Source organism: Pleurodeles waltl, chromosome 5 (genome assembly GCF_031143425.1).
Source record: "Pleurodeles waltl isolate 20211129_DDA chromosome 5, aPleWal1.hap1.20221129, whole genome shotgun sequence".
Classification (NCBI taxonomy): Eukaryota; Metazoa; Chordata; class Amphibia; order Caudata; family Salamandridae; genus Pleurodeles; species Pleurodeles waltl.
Genome location: NC_090444.1, coordinates 355706639 through 355730744, shown reverse-complemented (window position 1 = coordinate 355730744; position 24106 = coordinate 355706639). Strand labels below are relative to the sequence as shown.

Here is a 24106-nt window from a genome sequence, read left to right as displayed (position 1 = left end):
ATTGTGATGTCATCTTCTTTGTAATTGTATGTTATGTTCTTTTCTATGCCAATTTACTGCTGGAGCTATTGGTTGGAGTGAGCATGTGCCATAAAGTCATGGAATATAGTTTCCCCCAGTGCTACTTTGGAGATCGATGCAATACTAACTCAAGTTGATGCTGACACCTGCTGTGAAAAATAGGTAGCCAGAGCAGCAAACATGTTCTAGACATTGTAAGCGTCCTGTCAAGAGCTGTAGCAAGGGTGCCATGGTCCCCAGTGAAGGAAATAACTTAGGCCACCATACCCTAGTTTTATAGCAAAAATAAAACTTTAAGTGGAGAAAAGTGGGCCCATTACTTCCCATGGCACTAGTCCCCTAACGTTCCCTTTGGTTTTAGGCCCCTCTCTTCACTGTGTCTGGGGCATATCTCCGCAATGTCTTGCCAATAGTTCGACCTTGGTCCTAGTCATCATATCCAGGGATCCATTGTATGTTTACCATGAATGTTTATCCTTTTTCTGTCAAGGTTGCATGGTAGTCGGTGAACTGAAAGTCTTTATTGGTGTCTGGACGAAATGGAGCGAAAAGGTCAATTGTTGTTCTCGGTGGAGTCGGACACCAAGGTCCCAAGCTCTACGGGGGAGCCGACTTACTCTCTAAAAATCCGTCTATCTGGGATAACCGGAGTCATGCTTCTGCAGACTCAATTTCCCCCCTATTCTGCTCTGCTGGATATGTGCGGGGAGGACCATATGTCACTGTTCCCTGCTGTGCTGGCTTGGACGGGATTACTAAAGTAGAGGTCAACAGCTGAGGCTGCCATCGATGGCTGTGGTTTCACAGTTTTCCTTTTAGTTTTCAGTGTTCTTTTTCTATATGTCACCTTTACCCAATTAAAGAAATACAGTAACTGATGTCGGCACTAGAAACACGTTTACATTCTCATATCTTCCAATTAAACCTTTCTCGTGATAAACAAATATTGAGATTCCATACTTTGTCAGACACCCAAATGCGTTGGGCGTTTTCGTACAGCTAAGTTGTGGGGAAACAACCGTTTCTAGTATTTTGCTGCTAGCAGCTAGGAAAAATGGTAACATGCTAGAAAAATGCCTTTAGAAAAATCACAGCAGTACATTGATGAAATAGCTTCCAATGTGCAGAGAATGTAAATTAATCTCTTGTAGCTCTTGTTTCTCATGAAAGAGAAATGATCACATTCCTATAGCAAAGGTTACTGCACACGCAGAAACTCGAGTACCTTTGGTGCTAATGACATGCATAGCAGATAAGAGGCCCAAGGCGTTCCAGTCTATGCTACCCATATTCAAGTTATCACTTTGACAGAAAAGCATCAAATATTATAATCCCACAGGATTGAGTGGAAACATATATATGTTTCCTCCATATGTACAAGTTTTCTGCAATAAAACATTAAAATTTAAATGCTACATCAACTGGAATTTCTCTCAAAGATATAAGCTAAGTGACTCTCTGTGGGTACAAGGGTTTCATTAGTATAATGTTTTAGATGAATAATGACACTCATAGGTCTGTCTGACATGACGTGTTCGCATATATCCTCAAATACCTGAGTTTGATCTTCAAGCCTATAAAGTATCCTTTCATAAGGAGCCTTAACCGTTATTTGTGAGATTCATTTATTATGTTTTAGGATCTGATATAATCTCCATTTTCATAGAATGCAGACTTTGGCTACTACCAAAGAACTACTTAGCTTATATGATCATTCACTTCAGTTACTTCTGGCATCTCATAAATCATAGCTAATTATTCTGTGAGTATGACGTGTAATGCAACCTTTGAATTAACAAAGTTATATATTCACCCCAGTAAATGTATCGAGATGCTCACCCACAGGATGCGAACTATATCATAATCATTCTGGCTGCACCATCAGCAGTTAAAGGTTGGGGGGGGGGGCAGGAAGCATGTCTTTTATAACTGGAAGGGAGAAAACCTTCAGACAACCTTCTGTCATGTTCCTATCAGGGAGATTCAGCAATTCTTACCAGTTGACCGTGGTTAATTGCATATGACATTATTTTTGTCAAGCATCTTTCAGTGAGGGCTCCACTAGGCCTGTGTAGTGCGCATAAACAAGAATGCTATATAACCCCAAGACCAATCTATTAACGTCACCCCAAGTTATTAATTCTGATACTGTCATGGAGTCATAGCTGGCATATAGTCATTTACTGTTAATGGGGAAATGCAGCAACCAAAAGTATATTCATTTCAGATTGTCTGCGATGCTAAATTCCTCTTGTAGCTCTAAAAATGAGTAGAAAGTTCCCTTTCCAAGCACGTTTCGATAAGTGCATGCCTTTAAGTTCCAAGCTTTGCCATCTGAAGGTAGAATCTACAATTATTAATTGACATTGATCCCCAGTGGAGCCCTACAGTGACAAAAAAGTTGTTTGTAAATGATGTGTGAACTGTATGTCAGGTCACAAACATGGTAAGAAGGACAGGGTTTTGGAGAGCACTGGTTGTCATTTTTTGTTGTGTAGCTTACCCAGACCTAGTCCCCACCAGTTCATAAGAGCCCTTTCTATGTCAAACAAAAGTGGTGTCTCTGAGTGAGATATGTCGAAACAAATCAATTGTGAAGGTGTGCTTCGTAGTAAGACTTTCTGTGAGATAGGCACAACCCTCAAGATTTGGTTGCTGAATAGAATTTTACTATTTTCTATATAATTTTACTGGTGTCCCAAACCAAATAAAGTAGATTATAAGTCTTACACTTTGTTTTGGCAATGACAAAGTTATAGCAAGGGAGATAATTCCAAATACCTGAATAGATCTAGGCACTACCACCATTCCCTATAAAGATAGCTGTGTTCTCTTTCTTGGTACTTTGCTTGCTTAGTGACACACGATTATCACTTACCATGTGTAACAGGCCAGAATTAAGTTGCCTTCCCAAGTATTTCATGTTTTTAAACAACCATGTGAAGGGATGGAGCAAGATCGAGACCTTTGATGTGTGTTTGTGTGATCTCATAGCTTTTTGTTCCGTTTGATTTTGTAGCCAGGAATGGAGGAGAATTGACTGTCATACCCAGCAGATTGGTGGTAGATACACGTAGGTTCTACAAGATTAGGAAAATATACTCAATATACATAAACAATTTCACCAGATCTACAGATGCAAGGATTCCTTTATTTAATGTTGTGTGATGGTCTGATGGCTATGGCCAGAAGAAAGGATTGAGGCAACAGACAGCATCCCTGTCACAACCCTTTCTTTTTGTTGAATGAATCAGACAGGAAACCCCGACAGTTGCATCAGGCTGAGGAATTTTAATGTAAACATTTCACTTTGTCAACGCATTTGGTTCCCCGTTTAGACCCATTTAGAGTTTTGATCAGAATTTCTGATTCAATCCAATCAATCATGCATACAGCATTTAGAGACAGTGCCAATAAATATTATGGGAGCTTTAGTTTTTGCACAGAAGGTGGATGAGCATGAATTTGGGGTGTTCTGCCAGGGACAACCTTCACCTGTGGGAAGTGGACCAGCCCTGGGATTAATCTCCTCATACTTGTTACTGGTACCTTAGCCAGTATTTTATGTCAGAGCTGTGCAAATATATGAGTCTATAACTGAAACAAGATAACAAATCTTTATCTGACAGCATCATAACAACCCTGTTCAATTCCTGTCATATCGATCGAGTTTACTTAGATTTTTTTAATTCCTTTTCACCCTAGGGGCATTAGTGGGCCTATTTTAATGTAATGACATTCTGCAGATAGACTGCCTATGGCTTTTGAATTTCTTTCTTGTCCTCATTGTTTGACACTTCTGAAATTTTCCCCTAATTCCACAGATAACAATGAGAGTTGTACATCTGCAAAGAATGTCTTCTACTCCAGAGATATTAGGGCCTGCTTGCAAAGGAACTTTGGACTTCATGGAGTAGTACTCGTTCACATATGCTTCTATGCTGTTCGGAATATTTAGGGAATATGCTTATGCAGTTAGTACAAATAGAAACAACTGCACCCTCTTTGCACTTTTACTAAAAAGATGTTGAATGTTTTGGGGGCGACTCACAAAGGCATGTAAAGGTACCTAAAATAGTACTCCTGTATTACTATTTCCCATGCACATAAATGCTTTTGTGACTCAACCCCATGTGTCTGCTCAGGTGAGGATAAGATGGACAAATATGATGTGATTTCCTTAGTGATACCTGAAGTGTAGCTCAGGAGCTTCCGTTTTTTGCTGTTGTTAGGCAAGATGAGGGTCCTAGATTTCGTCTGCTTTAGCTCAGCAGCAAGGAGATGGTCCCCTGCTCCCTTGTTCATACTTTTTCTATCTAGTTTAGATAGTTCATTCACCACCCTTAAGGTGAATAGAGATTTCAGATCATATTATGCCTTTGCCAGTTCAATTAGAAAAGTACCAAAGGGGGAGGAATTGTAATATGCTGCGAGATCTTCAATCGTTGTTAATGCTTTCTGTTTCCATATTGCCAAAGCTTTCATCATTGAAGCTCTCATGCAGGCATTGCCTGCCACCCTGGTGGGGTGGAATTTTAAGAAGTCTTTCATGTAGCTCTTTAGAAACCTTTTAGTTCAAGGTGCTTATTTTTAGTCACGTTCATTCTCTACAGTTTCATACAAGACAATGTATGATCCAATTTGAGACACATGCAGATGGATGGGGGATCTGAGATCCCTCCCTCCAAGATAGAGCATTCTAATAGGGAGCAAAGATAATGAAATAGTCCTTTTAGGAGTTGCTGCCATGCCTACCAGGGAGACAAATGAGGTTGCTCTCGCACTGGTGTAATAATCTCTATAGATCAGCTAGAGCGGGTCGGCAAGCAGATCTTCCAGTTTCAACATGCTCCTATCCTTATTCTTCTCTCTGTCTGGACTTTCAGTCCAGTCGATGACCGGGTCTGTTTCTTTCGGCTCCAATTAACAGCTCAGAGAGTTCAAACGAGGGGTCTACTGAAAGTTGTAAAGGTGTCTGTTTGCCCTTGCTAGAGACTTATACTTAGCGCACCAACAGAGAGTCAATATTTTTGATTCTGGCAAAAGCGTAGTGGCCTTGTGAGGACACACACTTCTTCAGTCTCCAAAATGGGAAAGACATATAAACTAGAATAGCTCAGCCTACTCTCCATTCTATTGAGAAGCAGAACGCTGCATCCACAAATATTTGTCATAAGGGCATTTCTAGGTTATGTGTATGGCAATGTGAAATAACAAATTTATGTTGGATTCTCTGCAGTAGAAATATTCATTGCTGAGTCTACCAGCATGTTTGCCTCTTGCATGAAATTTGCATAGATGTGAATACTCTGGCCTTTGTTGGAATTTTAGACCTTAAACTTAGCATAACGTTCCAGTACTAACCTGCAATAAGGATATGAGTGCATTACCATTTTAGACATAGCGTACAGCGTCTGTAGCCCAATTAGTATACCAGAGGCCAAAAACAAAGAGTGAACATTTTAGAAAAAAACAACATGTATACAAATGTGATTTCCAACATTGTCAAAATATATTTCAATGTGAAAGTTATTCAAGCTAAATTAAAATTGGCTCTGATTTGATTAAACAAAAATAGTTGTATTCCAGTTGTTTAATTGGCCTGAGATGTTAGTTAAGCTTCAATGCAAATAGGATTTAACTCACATTTAGGACATATACTGTTTGTTTGTGCTATCTATTTTACTGATTTGAAGTTGGGGCGCATTAGTGAATAATACAATTAACTCTGTAATTTAAGATGGTTAAGATGGAAGAGGAACAAGAATTTTTGGCTAGGAACGACATCATTTGGTTTAACAGTTTCATTAGGAAAAAAATGTTCCTTACAGAGACTGATAAATTATCTTATGGTGAAAAGTACGGATAATTTAAAATGTGACTTTTTCATAGCATATATATTTAGATATGTGTGTTAAAATATTCTGCATTTACTTCCTGTTTCGGTTGTGAAACAAATATACAATTATTTTGAACCCCCCAATGAAATATTTTCCATCTGTATTTCACTGCATAATTGCATTTTGAAAACAACACATGAAGTAGAAAAAAAGGAAACTATGCGAAGGATTTTATCACGCTTGAAAAGAGATGCACCCATGTTGCAACAGGATGTGGGCTTGGTGCTGGCACATCATGGAGTCTACATTGTGGTGCTCATATACTGTAACTGCAAGAATTATGTTATATTGATGACTGGAACATGATTTTCTAAAAATGCAAACTATGAAACTCCCATTTTGTTTTTATTTTATTGGGTTATTTACATGCACGTCAATTCATCAAATGCCGGTGTAGCGGAAGTGATAACACAATCCTTTGACCTTCACTTTCACTCACATACACACATGCTAACACATACACACCCTCACACATACACACTCTCTTGCATAAACCCACTCACACCTGCAAGCACACACACAACATGCATTTAAAAGCATTTTTACTGACTTCAGCTGCCAGGGACGGTCATATTCCAGCTATCTGTACTCCATGTTCATTACACCAATAGCGAATAATGTGATATTATTCACTATTATAATAATAAAGAACTGACAGGAAACAAGGAAAGCGAAGCCCCAACGGACGTCCACAGGGACGAGCTGCTCCTGTGTTCCTGGCACTGATTTTAGAAACCTCTGAGGGCAGGGGTCGAAAAGGCAGTGCCCGGGCCCATGGGGCAAGTCACGGGTTGCAGCAGCGACCCCTAAATTACGTCTATGGTTATTTATTGTGCACCCGCTTAGCCACAGACACTGAAGATTCGTTCACCACAACGGAGAACTTTATTTCAAAAATGAAAATTATAGTAGCAGTTTTTTAACGGAGGGAACCAGTATCTAAATAGTAAACGTAAACAAGGTATACAGAGATATAGAATACAATTTCCTGGTATCTGTCCATGTATTGGAACCAGATTTCTATCCACAAAATAAATAAAGAATCCTATGGTATGTTTCAGGATATTAGGTGTTTTCTATGTTAACGTCGTGAATATGAAGGTCTGAGCATATATATGCTCTTTAATAAATTACCTTTTGTGCTGTACCCTGCTTGCACATATCCTGTACACATTACAGATGGTAGATGGGAACATTATTTCTTCTTAAATATAAAAATATGCATGGGAACATGACTCATATTTCAGTTTTAATGAAATCCCTCTCTTGTTTTTCAGCAGTAACTTGCTTAAAAAATCAAGTATTTTATCATATTCAGACATAGGTTGTGTATGTTTTTTCTGTACTGTAAAAGGTCAAGAAATGTCTTCTCTGCGTTGATCTTATGAAGTGTTTGTTGTAGTGGACAGGTTAACTGAAAATGTAAAGTTTGGAAATGAAAGTGTTACGTTGGTCCACAACCTCAGCTAAGCACCTTTGCTTACAAAACAGTGCATTGACTGCCACATATACCTTCTTCACCCGTTCTATATGCTGCCCTTTGATATTTCAGTGGTTACTTTGTGTCACAATACTGTGTGTGTGTGTGTGTGTGTGTGTATATATAAGATATTGCATTACCACTGAATTGTATCCTAATAAATATACATTGTGTGTGCAGCACATTTGTCAATTGTTAATCTTCTCTCTGCGTAACATCCTCTAGGTCCGTGTGAGTAAAAGCAAGTGCACAGAGCTAGAATACTTGAAATGCTAAGCTTTTGTGTTTTTATAATGTTGTTTATATTTTATCTTTACTTTAACTGTAGTTTGTTCCAAACATCAATGTGTCTTCTATAAATTGTTCCGTGACATTATAGATTGGAAGAAGAAGCAGGACATGACTTTAAAATTGCCTGTGTTAACTTAAATGCGCTGCATGTTGGTATCACCAACTACTTAAATAACAAGCTCTGTAGCCTGCATTTTTTAAAACCATTCATATTGGCTTTTTTGCATATTTTTATGCATTACATAAATAGCATAAATAATGTAGAAAACTAGAGTTGAGGCAGTGATTGGAGGATTGACAAGGAGATGGTCCACTCCTGCACTTGACATATAGAATTTTTGGAGTGTCTACTTCTGTAGCTGTGGGAATCAGTGCAAAATTTAACCACCCTAACATGCAAAGAAGTATGTTAATTTGATACTGTTGAAGCCCCTCTAGTCAGTGCTGCAGCAGTAAATTAAGACACTACAAAACTGGAAACGAGAGGCTTTAAAGCGGGGAGGTACCCTTTGCCAGAACTAGGCAACACCAAAGAAAAAAGTGGTAGGTAAAGAGGGTCATACATTAGGAGGCTTGAAAAGCATCAGAGGAACACTAATCACTTACTGGAAAGTTAAAAAAACAAAAAGACAAACAAGCATTTTCCTGCCAACCCCTTGGAATATTGAACCAGCTTTCCTATTACCCAACACTCAACCTTAAACTATTTACATTTTGCCAAGACTTAAAAACCCACCTGATGAGAACACATCTACTGGTGAAATCTTTCAGCTGTTTTCTTGACACCTCGCTTTTTTGTATTCTTTATCTCTGCATACCTTGATACTGCTGTTGACAATTGTTATTGTAGTTTTTATTTTTCCTTTGCCTGGGTGGCTATGTGTGTGCTCTATAAATAAATTAATAAAATAAAAGCAAAATAGGGCCCTCATAGTACGCACTTTCAGAAAGTAATGCAACAGTCAATATTATAACATTTTGGAAATGGCCCTCTCTGCAGGGTCACCCGCAACTTTTTGCCCTTTTCCCTCCTCTTTTTTGCTGTATTTGTTTTTGTTGGTCTTAGGATCCTGTGCACTTTATCACTGCTAACCAGTGCTAAAGTGCTTGTGCTAGTTTCCTAAAACATGTTTGACCCTCTGGTTTAGCCCTCTGGTCTACTGATTGGCCTTCTGACACAGTAAGCTGTATATAAAATTGTAATTCACCCACATCTTTATTGAAGGTTAGTACTGGTACACCAACTGGCCTTAATCAAATAACCAGGCTGGCATAGAAAGTTGTGTTAAATATTGTACATCAACCAACACTGCAGAACATTTTCTCTGTTTCTATTTAATGCTGTGGTCCTTAAAAATGTACCTGTGGCATAGATAGTTAAATTGGGCTGCAGCCCCATGTCTCTAACAGTTACCGATTTGGTGTTTAATATATTTGCAGTCTCAGTGGTGGTGAATGAAATCCACAAATCAAAAATCAGACTTTTTTGAGGTGATCAGAGAAATAGAATGTTAAAGCTATAACTAACCAGTATAACTAGTGTGCCTATGTAATTCTCCTGGATGGGAGACCTCTAATTATTTTTTATGTGTCTGTTGGAGCTGCCGTGTACAAGTTTATTGGACAAAAGGCAGAATAAGGAGTTTGCTCTTCTTTGTATACATTTTGAAGAGTCTTTTTCCAGGAATTAAGCTGAGAGACATTTGGACATTTTTCCAGACATTTGTATGGAATTTGGGGCTTGAGAGAAAATCTCACAGAATAAGATTTAGGTGCTCATTACAAGGCTGGCAGTCTTGAGACCACCAGCCTCTCTGTAACAGTCAGAACCCCTCACTCCAGGCGGTCTGACTGTCACTTTACGACCCTGGCAGTCGAACCACCAGGGGGCCACTGTCCCCGTCAGGAACATGGTTCCAAACAGGCTGACAGTGGCCTAAGTTTTGATCACCCATGCCGTGCTGATTACACCTCAACTTTCCACCAGACCTTCAATGGTGTGGACATCGCAACGAAAAGGCTGGCGGAAAGCCAGTGCAGGGGGCCACAGGGGATCCCCTGAACTGCCCATGCCATTGACATGGACAGTTCAGCCCCTCTGCCCAACACCCTCGGAATTCATAGTTTGCTTTGCAGACAGTGCGTATTCCAAGGATGCTGGTGTGCTACGGTATTGGCCTCGGCTCCCTTAAGGGAGCCAAGACTAATACTGTAGCACTGTTCATGCCGCTCATCCAGGCGGGGAACATCGTAATACAATGTTTCCACTGGTCAGCCCGGTGGGAACATTGTAATACAATGGGAGAGGAGATGCTGCCGGCATGACGCAGCGTCATCTCCGCAGGTTTGGTAGTCAGCACGTCGGACTGCCAAACTCATAATGAGGCCCTTAGACTAGACAACAGTAAAAATAGGAGTGTTAAGTGCCAGCATAATAGCAGGTTAATAGCTGGATTTATTTTTAAATATGTTCCTGCACGGTTAATTTTCTGGGAGTTCCAAACTACAATAGTTGAAGCACAGATAGATGTCCTTACTCCACCTGTGGAGAACAAACATAAGAAGCTATTAGAACTTTCTTACTGAATTATGGAAAGGACCTGTTCTGGGTTATTAAAATTCAACCCCATGTTTTATCCTCCAAGGCCATAGAGTTCTTCCTTCTGCTTTTGCATAGTCAGTTTCCCATACCCGGGGCCGTATTGATGGCAAAATCAGTCAGCGAAAAAGCAGGAATGCAGTCTATTTAAAAGAATACGGCACATTTCTTCTTTTGTCCCTGTGCTGGTGCCGTTTTGGCTGCCTTGCACCAATGCAGGGGGGAACTTCCTGCACAAAAAAATCCCCTAAAGGAATTTACCTCTTTCTATGTGTGCTGCATTCTGCAGCACACATAGGAAGTAATGAGTAATGAGGAGAAATAAAGATATTTCTCTTGTTATGTCTCACCTGGGAGGAGATAGTATTTTGGCGCATTCCCTGGTTTACCACTTCTGGTATACCTGGGAATGCTTCAAATTCAATGGGAGTTGCATGGGAAGGGGATTTGCATGCAAGGTGGCCGTGAGTGGCTTGATAAATCGCATTTTGGGCTTGTGTTCCGCATGCACCACATTGCATGCTGCAAGAGCGCCTAAACACCAGTCATAAGTATGTCACTGAATGTTTCGATTGAAAGTAGCATCATTTCCTGAGGCAAAGTCCCACCTTTTACCGCTCCAATTGAACTCATATTGACCGGAGGGGCTGCCTAGCTCTCGATCAATTGTTTGAAGAATTGAACCACCAAGCTATAGTACAGGAGGGCAGAAGGCCTCCTTCTTTAGCGTAGCACTTATTTTTTTTACAAAACATTATTTTTACAAATTAATCATATTTTCCCCATGTTTACTTTGCAAAAGGCTAACATGACAGCTGCATCCCTAATGTAGGACCCATGTCTGACAATGTCCTATCACTATAAGTTTTACAAATGGTGTGAAGAACAGTGATGAGGGATTGATTAGTAGAGTGAAAGATCTACCAGGGAAGTATCACTTTAGCTTCCTGGCATAGCATATTGGTTCTAGTCCATGGAGACATTTAAAGATTAGGGTTACAGTTTTGAAATGCTTTCTTGGCTCCACCAGAAGCCAGTGTGATGATCTGAAGACACTTCAGAAATCGTTATTTTTCTCCATTTTTGTTATAATTTGATTCTTAAAGCAACACTTTTTTTTATCAATGATTAATTTTGCTGGCATTGTAGTACAGTAATTATTATTGCCAATTTTGTTACTTTTTCATAAGTAAGGAATACCGTGTGTACGTTTTCAAATTTTTGGTTTAATTTATATTATGTTTATTGGCGTTTATAAAGTGCACAATCAGCAATTAGTATAGCACTATAAACTTTTGGTAATTCAGGATTTGCTTTCCAAATTATATTAGAGTTTACATCACAAATTATGCTCCGAATAGCTTTGTGGAGATATCTAGTAATTATGACAGATGTTGCTCTGTTAGTTTACATTCTCATATTTTCCTTAAATTTGTTCTGGATATTGACGTTCTTTATTTCTTACTGTATTGTTGTAAAGGTTGGTTTGTTGAAACTGGTTTACTTGTGTGGGCTGGACTACCAGGCATTGGCAAAGAAGGCAATTGTCACAGACGTTATGGCAGTTATCTTATTTAGAAAAATACATGTAAATTGCATTAAATGTTGATGAATGGCCCTTGTTAACTTTGGATACCATTACGATAAAGATTTATTTCTCAATTCCAAAGAAATGCTTAGAGCACAAAATGACTGCCTTCATGCTATTTTGGTCTTTTATGCACATGATTCATCATACGTTTAAAAAAACGGTCTTTCTACAACCAGTAGGAAATCTGGTGTGAATTTATGTAGCCTTTGTGTGACAGATTCAGCAACACTTCTGAAAGAAGTAAGAGCAAGATTCTTATTGGTAATAACTCAGGACTGGCATGAAGCCGACTTTGTAAAATGCCAATCAGCCTGATTTATACTTAAGCAAATATTTAAGCAATTGGAAATGTTATTTATTACAGAATTAGAAGTCCAAAAATATACAGCCGCTAGAAGACCGGTGTGTAAACATAGCTCTTTTTTTGTCTGTGGGCAAATACCCAGTTCACATTTCCCCCCTCTAATTATTTCAGATGGCAGGTTTGTGTTTATACCTAACCTGACTAATCGTATTTTATGATGTATTTGTCTATGTGACCATAAAAGTGTGTTTTTGTAATTCATTATAACGTTCACCCCATAAAGCTATGTAGTGCAATTTTTAATAGGAGAAGAAAAACCTCCCTCTGAAGCCAGTCCAAGGAAAGAAGCAATGGATTCCTGCCAAGATGAAGGCACCATAACGAACTTGCTTTATGAAATGTAGAAGTCCATGGTTTTCAAATGGATAGTTATCTCTTCATGCACTAATGGAAAGAGTGGAAAGAGTTTATTGATATACTTACTACTTATGTGATCCGCTTTTTCACTCTAATATCACATTTTAATGCCACATAATAACAGAGCTGATGACATGAGCTGCGTGTAGATAAGAAGTCAGACAACAGCGATTCTATGCACATCGGCTGGGCGGGAGGGAGCAGCTGATGTCATGCCCGGCAGAGGGAAAGCGCTGCAGTGTTTGTCTTTGCAAGGCTCTGTTGGGCACGCAGCTCATTTAGTGCTCTATAAATATTTAAAATGGCTAAGAGGCCTTCAGAAAGAGCTGCGCGAGGCAGCCTCATTTAAATGTTTAAAAGTAAGATTTTTATGTCGAGTTGTTTTATTTCGAGGCCTTTGGCCAGAAAGGAGCAATAATGTAACACCAGAGCACATTAATGGCGCGCACAGGCCCCGACGTTTGATGGGCTCTTTTATGGAATTGTCAAGGAAATGGCTAAAGATTAACGAATATTAGAGAGGCCGATAATTTAGCGCAGCAGCGCTGCCAACGTGATGTAAACACCCCCCATTAATAGAGCCTTTGAAAAAGATAAATGAACCATTTGAGTACATTTTACCGAAAAAAACACAATGTATCATATCCATTGCTCCATTAATTTTCTGAGAGTTACAAGTTTACATTAACTGAGGCAGTTTCACTGCTCCAGGTTTCTGAGTGTAGATAGATTAGTCTTTTATCCCGTCCCTTGAACACCTATTCAGGGAAGTTGTTGGCGTTCAGCTGACTTGTGCAGCTAGAACAGAGACAATGTTTAGGAGACTCGAAAGAAATGTTACTACTCCATCGACCTCATTCTTTGGAAGTCTGGGTCTGTTTGAAGTCATAACAGGTTGAGGTCTCCAAAGGGTTCACACCATTGAGGACACGCACACAAAGCCAGAGTTACTGTTTACATATGTTTCCAACAGGTATCCTCAATTGATTCAGCGAATGCTACTTGCAGTATCTGCACGTATTTTGATGGTTATAACTTTTTCACGCCTTGCTCTAGGCTGCATGGTCTAGAAGCAAGTGTTCTGTTCTGGCATACAACAAGCCCTTCAGTGCTGGTTCATGCAGGACAACCAAACTTGATATCTATATCAGACCTTTCTTCTATAACACCAGCAATTTTTGCCGTATGGATTTAAATCTGAATGACTGTCAGATGTGCTGAGTTACAATGATGCGCCTCTTCAATCAGAAGCTAGATGCAGAGTCCCCACGTGAATTAGGAGCTGTCTAAAGGAGGACTGTTAAATGCAGTGGTACACATTGGCTACAAAATCTGAGACCCTGTAGCCATTCCTCTAGTGACCACCTGATACTTTGGAAATCTCACTTCTCACTTACACATACACATTGTTTTCTTGACTATGAGAACCAACCTTGAGTCTGGATAGGACATCTGTTCGGTGCTTCGCCTGTAGCTGGTGCTTGCCAGTGAAGCTCTCTGGCTCTCACCATTAGGCACTGACACTTATTTTTCATCCTCACACTGCGACCCAGAGCAAGAGGGAGAAAAGTGGAAAGGGAGAGGGTGAAAGGATGTGGAATCAATGACAAATTGAGAGTGCTGAGATGAAAAAGAACTTACACACGTGAGATATGGGTACAGTGAGTGTAGGGAGGTGGATCTGAAGCTGAACTGTCAGCATTTTTTGACAGCCCCGGCTACCGGTGTCCGAGAAAAAGTTGGGAGCTCAGCATGTATTTTTCACAGATTAAGCATTGAGCATAACAATGGAGACATAGTCACCACCATTTGAAGTTCCCTCGGAAATACAATGTAGTATTCAAATTATGTTGCTGATGGGAGGTAGGGGACCTCTGAATTAATAAGGTCACAAACTGTATTGTAAAGTAACATCTAGTCCAACAAGATGTGCCCTGCATTGTTTCATGTTCTGGTGAGCTTCTTAGGGCCTGATTACGACTGATAAAGTTAATTCTGACCTCTTTGTGTACCTCTGATTATGCACAGATTGGATTTACAAGTTTTTTTTTATTTACTGCATCCAATAATTGTCGGATGTGTTAAATAACTCAACATTCATTAAATTTTGGCAAGTGAAACATTTAAATTTAACGGGGGAGAAGTATGCGGTATTTACCGTAACATGCAGATTTTGGTACATTAAACACCAGAATCCGCATGTTATTACACAGAAATTCGTAAAAGGGGCTATTTATCGCACATGACAAATAGCGAAGGTGTGATAAATAGCACCTACACTTGTAATCAGGCCCTTAGAGTCTAGCTTCTCAGGAGTAGAACAAAAATAGGCTTTGTTTACTTATCTTAGTGCATTCATGGTATAAAAACTTACATTTTGACCAACCAAAACACAGCAGATTGCTGGTAAGGAGTGTCACAAATGCTGCTTGCGTAGAGTAGAATAAAAAGCCCAAGTATGGCATGTACGAATCTGGACTGATGGCTTGTTCCAATAATATGGGTTAAGATACAATAGGAGGGTCCTCTGTTTTGAGTAGTTTGAATACGGCGCAGGGCAACACGTGTGGTATCAGATGATCTCATAGTCGTGACTGGGTGGTGAGAGCTAATTTGGGAATGAAGGTAGTAGACAATCCCCATGGCGGGCCTTATGAGCAAGACAGAGAAGCTTAAAAATGCACTGTTCTCTAGCCTGAAGCTATTGCAATGATCTCAGCACCAGACCTATTTGAGAACCTGCAGTTAGAGCGCAAACCAAGTGTGCCACTGTATTCTGAACCACCTGGAGGTGAGTCACAGGAGATTAATTCATATCCACCAGCCATCCATTTCCATAATGCAGGTTACTAGGTATGAGTGCCTGTGTAACAGTCTTCATACAGTCCAAAGGCAGCCTCAAAAACACCTTCCTAAGAAGACGAAGTATACCAAAACAGGTACCAGAAGTTGCATTCACTTGGTTTACCATAGAAAGCTTACCATCCATAAAAAAGTCAAGAATTTTTAATAACTTTTTTGGACAGGGTGGATTGCCTTATTTCAGGGGCCACCAGTCCTTCAGCCAATTCTGGGATGTTTCCCTCAAAAAGCTAAATTTCAGTTTTACACCTATTAAGTTTAAGAACACTCTGCTTCTTCCATGCAGCCATGGCATGCATGCAATCCCCAAATCTGGTTATCGTAAGGTCGGTTTCCTGATCAAACAACAGCATCAATTGGGTGTCATCTGCACAGGATAGAAGGTTAATGCCAAAAGACCAAGCAACCTTAGCCAGAGGGGCCTGCTAGATGTTAAAAAGCGGAGCGCTTGGGGAGTATCCACGAGGAACCTTACAGGTATTGTTAACCATCCTAGATTTGCAGGGAAGAATGGAGACTACTTTGGAACAACCATCCAAGAAAACTCTCAACCAACTCAAACCTCGAGTATCTAACCTATTTGGCATACATTCTGTTAATCAGCACTGCATGTGACTCTGTATACAAATGCAGCAGAAACATAGAGTAATAACAATACTTCTGAGATGCCCTTGTCCAGACTGGAGCTAATAGTGTCCATGACACCTAATAAAGTTGTTTCTATGCACTGAGCTGCCCTTAATCTTGGCGGAGGTGGCTCCGGTATATGATTGTTATCAAGATAGCTGCAAGGTTGATTATTATTTACTTTCACCAAGACTTTAATGGGGAATTACAATATAGAAATTGGTCAGTAGTTGGAAAAAATGGCCGGACTAGCCAAAGGTTTTTTAAGAATTGTCGAGATGTAAGCAAGCTTCCGCACTGTAGGTGCTTTGGCTGTTTTTAAGGGAATATTAAACATTTCAGTAAAGGGAGGCACTTAAAGAGGGACAAGGGAAGAAATGATGTGAGCTGGAGAGGGGCATCTGGTAAGCCTGACTTAAGTCTTGACCTTACATTGCCCTGCTTCCAAAGCCAAGTAGCCAGGCATGCAGCCCTCTTCCCCTTAAGATTAAGTTCTCTGGTAATGTGTAAATGTTTAAGAAGAGGCTATAAAGCAGGAGCCATCCAGCTTGTAGGTCAATGACTTGATTAGTGTTAGTTTATTGGATCCTCATCATAGTGTCAGATCAACTTTGGTTAATGACACCCTGTATAAATACTTTAAATAAATATAATAAATAAAAAACATGGATAGGCAAGTTGTGTTCACTTATACACAAACAGGAAAAATATTCATCATGCTATAAATTTGAGATGAAAATCATCAGCAAAGCTGTTGAGAAACCACAGGCATTATACTCTCCCCTTCCCTAATTGCTTCATCTTGAGGCACCCTGCACTGCTACTGCCCATTTCTGACACACTCTACAACCACACCAAAGCCTTGACTGATGAGCAAATCCTTGGATCTGAGAACCAGTGAATAGGCGCCTTTCTGTTTTGGGCCACACAGGCACTTTAACACTCAATTTGGTTTGCCTACCATGGCACAGTGAGGGCCGTGTGGTGTTTTCAGAGAAGAGCGAGGAGCCCATGTGGCAGAAAGTGAAGGCATTATCACAATGTGCAGCCATCATCACCTCTAAGTGTCACTTAAGTCTTGCCCCATTCAGTAGGGATTTTATAATGTTACACAATTATTATATATAAAAGGGTATAATTGCTCAGCCACATCTGGCACCAATCCATGTGTCAAAGTCCATTCAATAATCATTAGTAAAGTTAGGCATGGAAGCCCTTGTGCCAGTTAAAGACATTTTTAACAAGGTGACATTACCATTCAAAAAGGGGAATACATGCTGGGAGCTTGTATATTGAACCTCTTATAAATGGGTCACTAAAGATCACTACCATTTTCCTCTTTACCTACAAGGGGAAAATTAGTTTGTTTTGTAACAAAAAAAACCTACCTATGCACCCCCACCAATTTTGGGGTAGTTTCCTCACCATTCTCTACCCAAAAACTCATTTGCTTATTCCCTTGGCGAGTATATTTTCAAGCATGCACTGAATGGGAAATTACCTTCAAATATTGGTGAATGCACACAAATTTGAACATTTGTGGTGTTGTTCTTGAACTTTATGCTAGTTGCCGTACCAAGAAGACTCTCAAACATATCCATTGCTGTAAGTTTATTAAGTTTATTAACAAGGACATTCCACCATACTAGCGGAATTTCCAATTGACCAAATACATTTACAAGTGTAAAATCACATGTTCCTAATTTTTAGAATGAGATTTGCCCTGACAAATTATGCCTTCGTGCACCTACTGGTATAAAGTATCTATAAAAAAGTGTGCTTCCACATTACTATATAATGACGGACAGTAATCTAAATAGTTGTGTTAGACTTTGATAAAAATCACTGAAAAGTGGCTCCCCGTTTATGCCTGCACATGAGCAAACACAGGTATCCATCCATCTTTTATAGAGTGGCTCCCCTTGCAGTGCTTATATGGCACCATGCAATGCAAGCAGCAGCCAGGGCCCAGTAGCTGTGTCTAGAGAGCTGCTGCACCATTGCAACATGAAGAGTTTTTCTACTTTTAACAGTCACATTGGCTCATTATTCCCTTGTCTTGAGGGGAACTAGTTTCTGTGTGAATGATAACATTGTGCAAGGGCAGACGTCCCTCAATAATAGTTGAAGTGGTCATCGCTCCATGCTGTGTAATAAGGTGTATGGAAGCTAAATGTGAATAATATAACAGATCAAGGGATGAAGAGGGGTAACTGAAAGCCCCTGCAAGTATATGTATGTATATACATACTTATGTATGTAGATAAGAGTTTTGAGGAGTTTAATTTAAAAGCAAAAGGTCTTGGGCAATGCCAGACCTAAATATACCTCAAGGTAAAAAGTAGGAGAGTATGTTGACAGCTCTAGCATCTTTCTCAGTTATACATTGTCTTGGATAGTGTGGCAGATTGTTTTTTTATTCATCGGGTAATATTGATTCATCCATTCATATGCTCCATTGTTAAAATAGTAAAGGCATCTCATTTATTGTTTGTGTTACTACAGCACTTAAATAAGCTTACACCTTTTGTTATGATATGTATGTATCTGCGTGATAACTCGTGTAATTATGTAAATTTGATTTCTGTGTTGGATACATTATAGAGTCACTTGTTTAAATATGACGGGTTGTGTGATATGTTGGCTCTATATACTTTGAGAATAGTTCGCTTATTATATTGATTATTGTTTCAATATAGTATTAGGAAACGAGACCTTATATCATTGCATGTATTAAATGTTAGATTGAACAGCTCCAAGTGAATTTAATGGCAGAATAATAGAATAGCGACTAACTTCTTTCTGCTGAACTAGTCTTGAGTTTTCTGAGAGCCAGCAGCCCTTACTTTTTCTGCAGTTCCTCCATGAAGAAGTGGATCTGAGAACTTGCATCCTAGGTGAGAGACTTAAACATAATGCATTGTTAGGGTTCAGGGCTCAAATTGACTAGTCTATACTTGTTACCAAAGGATGCATAGTGGAAAGTAGTTGCAAAAAGCACCAGAAACCACCAACACAAATGGAAACCCTTTTTAGGTGCTAACTAGCTGGACTAGACCTCAGGGCCGGCTTTAGCACTGGTGGCGCCCTGTGCGACAGTCTTTTTTGGTGCCCTTCACCCCATGAATGCCTCCTCGGATCCATTCACTACCACCGGCTTCACTAATCCACTCCGCTATCCACGTAAAATATAGTTCTGTTCTTGGCATCAGGCATATTATCCCTCTATGCTACTTTATGGCGAGTCAAAGCTGCCCTAGACAAAACTCCCATCTTTTTTCCTAGTAGGAACATTATTCACAAGAGGTATATTGAGATTTTAATTGTTTCCTGAAGACTGGACGCACAAGGAAGTTTTCAGCAGGTGCTTTCAAATCGCAAGTTTTTAAAGTGATTGCTAAACACAGCGCCCCCCAATCCAGGTGAGCACCTGATGTGGATGCACCGCTCGCACTGCCCTATAGCCGGCCCTGCTAAACCTGTTTATGTTGTGTACTGTTATTTGGCATTTATTGAAGGCGCATGAACCCAAAATAATTCCATTGTGCTATAAAGAAGGAGGAGTTGGAATGTATATATTGCTCCTAAAATTGTGAAATTGGTTTCCAGCATTGCTGTTACCTGTAGCCCTGAGTATCTGATTTTAATGCAATTATTTCAGCTTTTAGTGACTTTGCTACATTAGTTGCCATCCCTTTCTTCCTTACAGCTTTTGAGAATACCACCACTGTTTATTGCTTATCTTGTCCGTTTCTGAGAGAGCTTGAAACTTCATGTGTGTTTCATGTAACGAAGCACTCTGTGATCTTGCTTTTTTAATATTTCCTGAAATCTTTCATATTTTTGCAGGATTAATTCTGTTCCATTGGATACAAGGTTGATTCTTTCACTGGATATTCTATATGTATTGATACACAGTAACATAGGCATTTAATGCATTTCAAATGTGCAAATAAAGTACTCACTCTGAATAATGTGCACTGCCTAAATAATATTATTTTTGCCCCCCCCCCCCCCTCTCCTCACACGTGTCAGTGTATTCAAATGAATAAATAACAGCATGCCAATATGGCACTAAATACAACACAGAGGATCCACTTGAAAAAAACAACAAAAGGTGACAGCCATGTCTTAGAGAATGATGGAGTCACCAGGTTTTAGAGTCTTGGCTGAATTTTTAATGATAGTTTTTTTATATCAATGAACTTGGAAGAGAGTCCCTTATGTTAGGGCAGATCAGTGCTTAATTTGAACTGGTGATTGCTAGTGGGGTCCACCGGCACGTATTGTTAGAGACTGGCCCTTATTTTTATATATCATTTATTTACCGAGCCTAAGAGAATGACACAGATCAGAAAGACAGGGAAAGAGAAAGACGGCAAAATCATTACAAAAGTAGAAACCAGGAACATGCAAGAGTGAGATAAAAGGGGAGGGAAGATTTAAATGTATCAGGGAGAGCAGTAATTGAAAATACTAGAAACATTAACACATTTAGAAGATTTTTCAGTATCAATTTGCAGGGTGATTACCTCCTTGGCCAAACCTGGTAGACTACTACAAACACACAAGTAGTAAATATTTGTATTCGGTGAAAAAGGACTGGAGAACTCCAATGCTTCATTGGATTCTAGAATAGGATTTTCTCCATACCAAAAAATATTTTTCAGAGAAAAAATAACTCTGTCCTTGCTCCTCCAGACTCTCCTTGAGAATAAGGAGGTTGACTGTCCATGGAACTTTATGATGTGCGTAGATAATGATTGCTCCTGGGATTTTTTGTGTCCTTAAGTTGGCAACATGTGCTAATGAGAGGAGGAAATCCACAAAGCATATATATTTATAAGTGTTTTGTGAATCATTACCTATGTTCCCAGCTCTATCTAACTTCCTAGTCAATGCCTTTTGACTCAGTTATCAAAAGTCTATCTAGTTAATTGCAGTGACATTTTCCATCACTTTTCCCTCTAGGAGGTCATCATGTTTTAATTTAAGGGTTGTTATTTTTACAACATGCATTATGTGTGAAGTATTCACTGAACGATGGCCTTTCACCTCAGAGGGCTTGTTTTAACAATGACCTGCAACAGTGCCTGGCTTTAAAATACTGTATCTATCACAGAAAATGCTGATGGATAGGCACAACTCCTCTGGATTGCAAGCCAGCAATATGTGGACTCTAGCTTTTAATTCATCTAATTTCATGTTGGAAAATCATAATGTAAGAGATGAATAAGCATAGATTTAAAGATGAGCATAAATAGTCTGTTTTTCTTTTGAATATTGTTCATTATCCTACAACTAGGTCAATGTGTATGTCATTTTATAAATATGTGTTTATGTAACATAAAATTAATTACGTATTTTGTGCTTAAGGAACACAATTTGACTTAATATTGATGCATTGATATAACAAGGGAAACAAAGAGTATTTTTGTTTGCAGATGCCTCTTCACAAATATCCGCAGTTTATAAACATATTGTGCATCCTGTGGGCTTAGCATTAAATGTTGTTTTCCCAGCTTTTCTACCTGTTGTATATGACAATGGCTACTCATGGATTGAAACCAAATGCAATATGTGGGTAATGCCTTTAGGTATGTGTGAGAAAAGATTAAATATGGCACCTTAATCAATGATAAAGCTATGAACGGAATTATAAAAGAATTTCTAAACCATAAAAATGAATATTTAAACATCCCTTTTGAAAACAAAAAATACCGGTCACAAATAGTTTAATAGTTTAATGGTGCAATATTTATTTTGTTTTCAAATCTATGAATTGCCGACCTTTTGTGTGCTGGGTGGTCATGCTACAAAGCTCAGTTTTGAAAAGAATGTCTGCAGCTTTCTTTAATCTTTCTTGGCACCATTTAGATCACAAAGCTAACTTTGGAACTCACTTCATGGACTCTATTCATTTTTTTCTTTTTCTTTATACTACGATTATTCAGACATAGACGGCGTCTTCATCTTCTGTCCAATATAAACGAATATCAACTTCTTAGACCTCTTACACTTCTATTATTCTAGATGGGCACCGAGAAATATTAACATCTTAAGTAGGGAACAAGGCATTTGTTATTAGTTTGTTAGATGAACAACACTAGCATTATCCGGCTTCAGGCCCATTTTTAGGTTTCGCCTGCACAGGGCTTGTGCTGTGCTTGGAGAGTCTCATGTTACTAAACAAATTCTTTAAAGGGACTTAGAACCCACCCCAACTTCACCCCCTTACTTACCTGAACTTCCCGTTTGTTCATTCAAATGTCGATCTAACGCTTGAATTTACTTGCTTTTTATTGGCTAGCAGGTCATTTTCTGCTCTTCTGTTCTGCTTTTGCCATCGCTTGGAGAGTGGCCCAAGTACACCTTCTGGCTTTTGTTGATTGGTTACTTGTTTGTGTTTGCATGTGAAAAGATGGACTGAACACCTGTCAATTTGCGTTGAAATGTATGTAAACCTGCCGGCCATCTTGCAATGCAGCGAGTGGGCTCATTATGTTGTGTTTTTCATTACTTAATAATTTTATTTCTGATGAATAACAGTTGTAAATATTATTAAAATTATTAGTGTGTTCGTTTCCTAAATTACACTCATTGATTTTTAAAGAAAAGTCATTTGTACAATTGGGTGACGTTTTATTTTGAATTGTTATTTTCTCAGTGACTTATCAAACAGGCAGTCAGAAGTGCAGTTATCTTGCAGGCATTAGGTTCATTATTTGAATGGTGTGGCAGGTGCAGTGGCACTGGTGCCAAAAGTTATCATAGCTCTTCTAAACACCATGTATTGCTGTATTTTACTACTAGACAGGCAGTCACAATTGTGGTTACCTTGCAGTTAAACGTGGCACTTTACTAAAAACACATTACTATACTCTAACAGAATGCTATATTAAATAAGGTACAAATTACAAGTTTGGAACCCTGGGATAATAATTCAACATACATCACAACATAAACAACTGTTAACAGTTTATCAAATTTAAAACAAACATTATTATAACCTATTACTAATATTTATAATCCAGTTAGTAAGACAGAATGCAAAAGAAAAAACAAAGGTGAAACCTATTGGCTTTGGCAATGTGTGTTACTATTGAAACCAGATTTCTGTTTAGTTTTAGCTAATTCCTCATCCATAGTGGAAAACGGAGTGCCTGCATCGCTTGTTCTTTAGATACATCAAATACCAAATCTAAGATACCTCATGTTCTTGACTGCATTTGAAGCATCATTTCCACAGAACATGAAACGTATTTGAAATTAGAATCAGGGGACACCAAGTTCAGAGAGAGACCCAATCATATTATCTATGATGTTTATATTGGGCGATGCATTTGAGAAAATAATTTCTTCCTCCTGAGAATTTGATGTAGAAAAATGAGATTTTCATTCACTGAGGAGTTTGAAGTTACATTTGAATCAATTTCGTGTCAGCGTAAGTCCATATCAACATAAACCAATATCATAAGTATAGGTTGCAATTTAAAGTGTTGTGATTCATGGGTGAGGATTTGAGGATTACTTTGGTAGATTAAACCTTCAATCTTCATGTGTTATACGTTCAGGTGGAGCAAAATATATTATATGCTTCTTCATAAAATGGCAAAAATGCACTTGCATAATCTTGACCAAACAATTCTGAGTCTGTGCCTTGGTCCCTCATACTGGTGGCATACTAGCAATGAATTTTGACTTGTCAGAGTAATGGAGGTGGAGGTCATGCTTACACCATGGGATGGGCCAATAAAGTGGAGGGTCACAATGGCAATCAGAGCAAGTGGCAGAATTTTCCCCCAAAAAACCCTTTGGATACCATTGGCAAGTGTATCTGACTGGTCCTCTGGTTAAAAAGCATGTGCAAGTCCTTTGAGGCAGTTTACATAATTGACAATAACATTTGTATTTTTCTTACTTTTATTTAATGCAAATTTCACATGATCTTTCGTTGAGTGTTGATATTAACGTATTACAGGTAAATGGTGCGCGGGATAACCTGTCAGGCAGA

At 39.0% G+C, this 24106-nt stretch overlaps 1 protein-coding gene across 4 annotated transcripts in view; it reads left to right on the top strand.

Annotated features, from left to right (window-relative positions):
• MACROD2 (mono-ADP ribosylhydrolase 2) overlaps positions 1 to 24106 on the top strand; it is a 5612477-nt gene that overhangs the window by 4967234 nt on the left and 621137 nt on the right. For 3 of the 4 annotated variants that reach the window (XM_069234098.1, XM_069234097.1, XM_069234096.1), the window contains exon 13: positions 12493 to 12558. The exons of the other annotated variant lie outside the window; for it this stretch is intronic. In XM_069234098.1, the coding sequence (XP_069090199.1) occupies positions 12493 to 12558 (66 nt within the window). The remainder of the gene's footprint in view (positions 1 to 12492; positions 12559 to 24106) is intronic. 4 annotated transcript variants of the gene reach the window in all.